The sequence below is a fragment of the Rhinolophus hipposideros genome, assembly GCF_964194185.1.
Source record: "Rhinolophus hipposideros genome assembly, chromosome: 25".
In the NCBI taxonomy this organism is placed as follows: domain Eukaryota; kingdom Metazoa; phylum Chordata; class Mammalia; order Chiroptera; family Rhinolophidae; genus Rhinolophus; species Rhinolophus hipposideros.
In genome coordinates this window covers 23,010,173-23,018,883 of record NC_138071.1, presented here as the reverse complement: position 1 = coordinate 23,018,883, position 8,711 = coordinate 23,010,173, and the positions used below count along the sequence as shown (strand labels likewise).

General features: G+C 40.9%; 1 protein-coding gene across 1 annotated transcript; it reads right to left on the bottom strand.

Annotated features, from left to right (window-relative positions):
- Positions 1 to 7,977: 7,977 nt before the first annotated feature.
- TAS2R39 (taste 2 receptor member 39) lies at positions 7,978 to 8,711 on the bottom strand (the record flags this gene model as incomplete). The annotated part of the gene is given in 2 exon segments (XM_081038516.1): positions 7,978 to 8,249; positions 8,252 to 8,711. Coding segments are annotated over 2 exon segments (732 nt in total).

Below are 8,711 nucleotides of genomic sequence, written 5' to 3'. Positions count from 1 at the left end.
TTGGCTTTGTTTTATTTTTTATTTTTGGGGGGTGATGTCCACCTTCTGTGATCCCCAAAGAGGTTGCCGTCGTTCTCACTTCACATATACTTTGTGTCCTGTAATGTGTCTGTTCTCAAGTGGCTGGAACTCGGGTGGGTGTGGATAAGGTGCCGAGGATATTAAAAGTAAAAGAATCTAGGTGTACAGTGGCTCCTGAGCCATATTCGTGGAATTTGAAAATGCTTCAATGTGTATTCTCTACCCTTTGCCTTTCTGGGTTCTCAATGCTGTCTTCATTGGTTGTCCAATCAAGACTCCAAGTCTATGGCCCCCATGATCAAGAGGGTTGTTTTCCATTTTGCTAAGTGTAAACCACGACATTTCTGAAGAGGAGTGGCACAATCCAGACGATCCCTGAAGAAGGCAATGGCACCTGCTCTATTTGGGGTTCAGGTAGGGAGTCTAAGTTGGGGCATTGGGAAGCTAACTCGAGAAATGAGGGAATAAAGTAAGATATGTACCTTTCTTCTTGTATATTGAAAAAGGGAAAGGGTTTCCGGTTCAGCAGAAAATGGGAGCTAGAGGAGATCCTGGGGCAGAGATAGGAATGGTCCACAAATAGGGTGTTGCAGTTCCTATGTGTCCCTCCCCCTTACAGGCAGGTCATTCCCTCTGAATGGGCTGTGAGTAAGATTCCTGACATCCTTGCCAACTCACAGAAGAGGGTGATGACAGCTCTGCAGGCTCCCTTCACCTGCTAAGGTGACCCCGGGGCCTCGTTTGGGCTGGTGGAGCGCTGATGCCCTGAGATGTCCCAGGGAGAGCAGCCACCCTGGGAGTGCTTGGGCCACACAGGGCTCGGAGGAGCAAGAAATGCACGTGTGTTTCTTAAGCCATTCAAACTGTCGGATTCTTTTTCTTTCCTTTTTTTTTTTTAGGGATGATGAATTTAATCAAATACTTTAAATAGAATAACTTTTAGTTTAAGAATATTTACACAGTATTTTGTAATTTATAGAGCATTTTTTCCTAATATTATTTCCTTTAAAGCCCACCGTGATCCTAAGGTAGTTTTTCTTTTAACTTTTATTTTGACTTAAAGTCAGACTTCTAGAAAAGTTGCAAGAAGGACGCAAAGGGTCCCTGCATACTGGTCACCCAGTTTATCGAAATATTACCATTTTACTTCACTGCTTGGTTCTTTTCTCTCTTTCTAACTATGTGTACATGTATTACTTTTTTGTGTGAACTGTGTGAGAGGAAGCTACACATATGTAGGGGGCCCCATCACCCCCTAAATACTTTAGAGTGTTCCCTACAAACAAGGGCATTAGAATCTTGTGTTTTGCAGCCTATCCTAGCTTATTCTAGACCAATACATAACACACGTTGTGGTGCTTCTAAGTGGGGAAGGTTTAACATAGACAAGAAGTTGAAACGGCAGAACAGAGGCCACACATAGTCCATTACGGCAAAACAAGTCTGAATTTGGAAGCTTAGAATCTTAAAGGAAACAGGTTTTTAATTGATATTTCATGATGTGACATGACATGGCATTTAGGGAGCCGGGTCAGGGTTGATTAGGGCATTAGGCATTTGGGTGTGCGGACAGAAGGACTTCAGGAAAATCTGTTTCCCAAGCAAAGTAAAACTGGACTTTGTTGCTATGCTGTGTGCACGGTTGGCCATTACTATCACAGAGTATGGAAATGTTTTCACTGAAGTCACCTTTGTTTACTGCAGGCCTGAATAATGATGACATTATTAAAAAAGATGTAGTGAATAAAAGCATAGGATGGTCCCTTTGGGTGGGGTGGGAGGGCTAGCAGTTGAAAATGACAAGTCATTCAACTAGAGGAATGCTGTTGATAAAATTCAGAGTCAGCTTAGGGTTAGACACCGAGCAATGCCCTGCCCTGACCATTTTGACAGTGAAATGGACTCATCAGTCCCACTTTCCAGAACTTTGTCCTTTCACTCCTTTTTCCAAATCCACCTCCACTCGAGCTTTCTTTCAGTCTGTGCCCAGGATCTGGTTTGAATGAGCCACTGATTTATTTGCAGCCCTCCGGGATCTGGAGCGGAGATGCAAATGACAGTTTTCTCTGGTAAGTGTCAGTGGCAATTGGATCATTTTCTGATTTGCATTCCCAAGGCCTCCAGCCTCTCAGGAAACCACATTTCACAGGCAGTCTGGTGGGGACTATTGTTAACCTCAGCTATCAATGCCAGTCCATAATAGTTCTTAAAACTGAAAGAGCTTTCATTTGCAAGGCAGAGGATAATGAGAGACAGTCTTTGGCACAGCAAAAATCGGGGACCAAAAAGGAGATGAGGAGAAGGGTCTCTGGGGATAGAGAGGGCTTGGGGATCAGGAGCGAGATGGAGTACAGACACGGATATGGAAGCCATTGGCTCTTTGGGGGACTTGAGGGGTGAGAACGGAGGAGTTTGCTTGGGGAGAGCAGGTGGGGAGAAAGACTACCTTGGACACATCACACATTCTGCTGTTCTTTTCCAAAGTCAGTCTCATCATAAGTCATCCCTGTTTCCGACATTAGCATGACTTCTGAGGGCCCATCTCATCTGCTCCCGCTTCTCATTCTCTGTCTCTCACTGGCTCTGGGCCTTGCCTCGAGGTGATTTTACTCCAGATTCCAGTCCAGGGTTTAGAATTGATTTCTGTGCAGGTGCGTTCCCTGAGAGGGTATTTTGAGATCTCAGATGAGTTCCCACATAAAGTAGGAATGAATTTTTAAATTTTCAAATTGAGTGTGTGAAAAAGCAACTTACATTTTAAAATAATTAGTTTAACACTGGCGTAGCATTCCCCCCCACCCCCCCATCATCTACCTCATGGGTGAAAACATAATTCTGGGTAAACTCACTCGTTTTATGTACATCCATCCCATTTAAGACACTCTCTCCTGCTTTGAGCCTGGCTGCTAAAGGCAGAAGGAAGGTGGTCTGGGCTGGTCTATCTTTCCCATCTGCAGAGGCACAGCCTGCAATCCTCATCCTTTCCCTTTGACACCTACCAGCCGTGTGGCACCTTTCCTCTCCCTTAGACTGTCCCTTCTCTGGCTCACTCCCCTGGTGCTAGCAGCTCATCTTTGTGTTCAGCTCTCTTTGTTGTACAGAATCCCATTCATTACTTAATGGTCTGAGTGATATCTCCATGGTGATACAAGCCCTGGTCTTCCTGGGGACTGAGCTACCATGTCTCCTTAACTACTTGGCAGGCAAGTCCGAGTTGGCTGGGGTGGCCTACATTTGGCTTTTATCTTTCCTGTGATTGGTCTTATGCTCTTTTTTTAAATTTCCGAGATAATGGTGAGGGACACGCACATAGCTTTGGAGAGCGCATGCTGAGAGTTTCCTTATAGATGTTTCTTTTTAAGAAAAACTTAACTGATGTCAGTTAAGTGGTCACTTATCTGACCACTTAATTTACTGATGAAAACCTCTCTTTTTCAGTCCAACATGCAGCGTTCACCAAATTCAGCTTTCTGGAAGTTTTCTAAGGAAGGAAATTAGGAGCTGCCACTGTTTAATCCATTTGAGGAGTTGATAGATTTTCCCAAGGGGTCACAGAGTGGAATTAGCAGGTGTGTTAGTGAACAGGTGACAGAATCACTGACATAAAACAAACGCAAAAACAAAAACAAGGCTGTTATCAGTGGAGACAATGTCCCAGTTCAAAAATGTCCTTAGAAAGTTCCTGTAGAAAACCAGTTTGGGGCAATTTTTGTGACCTCGAATTAGGAGTTGGGCAATATAAGATTAAACTTCTGAAATAGACTTAGAGGTTCTTGAATAATAATTATTATTATGTGTAAGGATTTTCATTTTAAGTGTGAGACTGAACAAATTCATTTGCCCCTCTTTCTTCTGAGATTGTGTTGACCAACCCCCCCAAACAAACAAACAAACAAAAAAGCAAAAAACAAAGAAAACCCCACAAAAACCGAGACAAAAAAACCAAAATCCAGTATATTATTCAAAATCCACTTGTTAAGGTACAAGGAAGCACGTCATCATTTTGAGTATCAAATACTTTTTTAAAAAAAAACAATAATAAAATCCTCCATAGGGATCAAAAGATAAATAATGAGATATGTCTAACATTCACATCTGAAACTCATGTTTTTACCTGGAAGGCTTCCATGGCGTCAACAAAAAGTCCTATTACTTATTGGAAGTCTTTAAGGATGGCACATGTAAGGAATACTGGCTAGTGCAGCTGAGGCTTTGGCCCAATCAGGACTTCCCCAGGGGTGTCTATGTTTACTGATTGTTATGAAATGGGGGGAGGGGAGTTCACCCTTTTTCCTCTCAGGATGCTGGCCCTTTCCACTCCAGCACATGACTAATGACAGCCTGAAGTCCAGGACCTGCCCTGCATAGATTCAAGGGATCAGTAACGTCTCTTTCCTGGATTGAAACTTTCAAGGTTTTTTTCGCATTTTGCTCTTTTGCCTTTATTTTCTCTTAGAAGTCCATAGACATTGAAGTTCAGAAAACGAGACCCTTTAAGAGCCTCTGTGTTTTCTTGAAAAGAAAGAGGAATAGTGCCTCGATTTCAGAAGGAATTTAACCTAATTCTTTGCAGATAGGAAGAGAAGGTGGAGTAAGTTTTATATGGTGAATGTATTATAGAGTAAGTTCTGGAGATTGGTGATCCAACATCGGTTGCTCTCCCCAATGCATCTCCTTTTAATAACAAATCTAGCCATCTTGTGTCGGTCATTTCCCATGAATGCATTATCTTACTTATTGTTCTGGACTCTCCTGTGAGATCAGCACTCATCTCCCTCATTTTATAGATGAAGGAATTAACATTTGGAAAGGTTAGCTATTTGGTCAAGGATAAACAGATTGTAGATGGCAGAGACTTAGCACTTCAACTTGTGCCTAACTACTCTGTCAGTATGCTTACCATTCCTTGTCTATAGACTACAAACTTGTGGATATTTTGTTATTATTGCTACTACTTTTAATGTTAAATAATTTAATTGTTTTTAAAAGTTCAACTCAATTTCCTTCTCTGAGCATTCTCTTAATTACTGACTCCTCAGAATTTTGTTTTCAGCTGATTTTTAGTCTCCATTTTTTTTATGTGCATTGCTATCTGCCCTTTTAAACTTGACTGTAGGTTACCTTTGATCTGGTGCTGAGTGAAAGAAATTATTTCTACTAAAGAGCCAGCAGGTGATACAGGGGTGTTACTTTATCAGTCATCTAACAGAAATGAGTGAGGCAGCTTTCTAGGGCTTATCATACTAATAGTGATGGTGAATTGGAAGCAAAAAAAGGACCCAATTAGAGAGATGTTCCACATTTTAGATTTACAAGAAAGCACTTATGAATTAAACAAAGATTTTAAATTAGTAGAAACCTCAGTGAATACTCTTCAGTATGAAATTTTTTTTTTTTTACCTGAAGTTTAGGAAAAGGAAGGAAATAAGCAATTCAACAAAGTGCACTTGAACCATTTTAGAAAAGTAAGGAAAAGGAAGAAAGTAAAAGAGCTTAGAAAGTTCAAAAGGGAGGGATGTTCAGTAACAAAGTTTGATTTCTATGTCTACTAATAAATTACCCCATTCAAAGCACAGAAAGTGGAAACTCATTCTAAAATTTCCAAATGGAGGTTCACAGTGCATCTTGTCAAATGAAAGGCTCTGAGGAGAGCTGTGGTGGGACGTCTGTCTCCAGTGGTGTAACACAGCACTTCTTAAACTTATTGGACAGAGAAACATGTCGGTTATAACCCGAGTGGGCACCCATCAAGAGTACTCCTGGCCTTTGGAGAATGGTCGTCGCATTATCACATGCTAGTTCTTCATCAGTCATGAAAAAACATCCTTTGCCACTGTGGCTGGAACAGACCAAACATCTGGAAACAGGGAGAGGCAGTGGGCATTATAGTAAGCACTTTAGAGTAAGCATGGCGTGCTTTCTATTGAAATATTAGGACTGCAGGAGAAAATTGGTGGTTTTATAAATTTGCTAATGGGAAGATGAAGGAATGTCCTCCTAATGGTTTTTATCAAGAACGTAAGGGCAACTTATCAGTGGAATAAGAAGCAGGGAGAAAGGGGGCTGCAGGTTTTAGGACTTGAGGAGAAGATGGGAGATAGTCATTTTGGGTAGTTGATGAGTAACTTCTCCAGGGAAACATGGGATAGAAATGTGCAATGAGTTTACTCATTTGAGGCTGAAGAGCCTGAATCTGTACGAACATAAGTTCATTCTGTTATGAAACACTCTCAAGTAACACTAGGCTGCTTAGAAGTAAACGTAGAGTGTTAAATAGTGGAGTTCATCTAGATGTGAGGTTTTCCACGTGGTGAGGATAAAGAGGGAGAGGGGCCAGGAAATGAGAGTACTCTACTATTCATATAAAAATTATAGTAGGGAAAATTTCAAACATACTCTGAAATAGGCTTAATATCAAGAACCCCCATGATGTTGTTTGAAAGAAATCATGGGCATATGACTAATCCAAACCTCTCTACTCTTCTCTCCTGTGCCCTTTGCCAAATTATCTTAAAGCAAATCTCAGAAATAATCTCACTCCATCTGTAATTACTGCAAGTATTTGTACAGATGTGGGTATAATACTTCACAAGTAATCCAAACCGGATATGAAGGGAAGCGAAGGGAAGGACAGAGAGTATAGATACGGCAATGGATTGAAAGCCCATGACCTTCCCATGGCAGCCCTTGGGTGAATGAATAAAATGGAAAATAGGAGATAGTGAGAGACAATTAATTCATGATTTGGGAGGTTTGCATTTTTTAAATAGAAACAGACATAGTGAGAGGCTCAGTCATTAATTAGGCTGTTCAGTTCTCTCCCTCAAAACTTTCCTATTTACCTGTTCTCTCTCTTATACAAAAAAATCAGTATAAATCTTTAAAATTTTTGAAATTAATGCAGACATGTTCTAAACAGTTCAAACAATGCAGAAAGGAAGAAAATGTAGTGTAAATGTTTCATTTATCCACACATACTCAGTGCCACTACTCAGACGTCCTCTGTTGATCATTTTGGTACATCCTTCCAGAAACTTTATTCTTATGCACGTAGACACAAGAAATATAGGTATGTTCCATAAAAAGAATATAAATGATAAATACCTCCTTGCTTTTTGTGCTTAACGATATATTGGAAATATTTTCATTTTAGGACACATGCATCTGTCTCACTTTTAAAATGTTTACATAATATTCCATTTGAGATATACGGGTCCCCTTCTTAATGAATAGTGTGCAATGAAGCTCTTCCTGCAGATGTTTTCACATATGTGCATATATATGACTATAACTTATTTATAGGAAAAATTCTTAGACAATAATTTTCAGGTTAAAGGTTTTTTTATGTCCTCTTGATTTTGGTAGGTATTTCCATATCATTCAGGTTATGTCTTTGGAGAGTGGAGACAAAATGCATTTCCAGCTGTTACTCAGAAAGCTTGCTGAAGAATCTGAATCTGTTTAAAAGGCATGTAGATGGGGAAGGAGAGAAGTTGTCAAGAACTCAGGTTGCAAAGCCTTCCTTTGCTTAGATGGCTGTATCAACTCTGGCTGCACATCAGAATCATCTGGAAAACTTAAAAAGTTGTCTAAGTTCCAACACCAGAAATTCTGACTTACCTGATCTAGTCAGGTCTGGACATTGGAATTTCCACAATTCTCTTAGAGATTCTCATTTGGAGCCAGTGTCTAGAACCACTGCTTTATTTAGAGCAAGAGAGGTAGAATCAGAAGGCCCAGGTAAAGAATATGTTAAGCATCACAAAGGTTGTGATGTACCCATGAAGCAAAAGAGAGAAATGAAGATCAAGCTCCTATACAAAAAACCCACACCAGGTGAAAGAATCAGATCAGCTTTGGGGAAGAAAAGAGATGGGAATGGGAGGCCTAGGTGAGAGAAAGGCAGAGCTGTTTGGGCTAGGTGCTGTGGTACCCTTGTGGTGTCAGCCATAGAGTTTATTTTTTTAGGTAAAGATGGACTCGAGGCTGAAGCTGCTTCCAGGTTCTTCTCAATCCAGGGTTGTCCTGAATCAGTAGAATGGAGTGGCCAGCAGGGTAGGCAGCCATGATGATTTTGCACAGAATATTCCAGAAATGGTTGACATCAAGGATGTGAGACATAAAGAGAAATAGAGCAACAGCATTGAAAATGTGGAGAATGAGAAAGTAGCTGATAGACTTGATGGTCCCCAAGTGGGCCTCCATGCTGGGGTCCCTGGAGCCACATTGCTTTGCATGTGGAGGGTGTGTCTCTTGAGAGAGATGAGCAGTGTGGCCGCCAGGGTGAACATGGTCAGAGGAATGAAGACCCCCAGGTTATAGAGAAGAACCAGGTTGACCACATTGGTTTTAGTGATGTATTTTCTCTTAGTGGAGTTGGACAAGTGGATAGGAAAAGAATTGTTACAATATATGGTGTGGGTGACATTGGAGAAGAGAGCACTGTAGCCCAAGGAAATAAACACTGATAGCCATAGTAACCAGGGCATCAATCCAGTAATTCTCCACTTCAGCTTGAGGAAAAGAGAGTACGGGAAATCAGCAATCTTCATGAAGTAGAAGAAACTGAGCCAGGCACCAACCCAGAGACTACAATAATTTAAAAACATGAAACTTACTTTGAATGTATCATTTACAACATCTTGTTTATAAATATGGGGGGCTGTTGAGCTGAAGGTAATTTCTAGCAT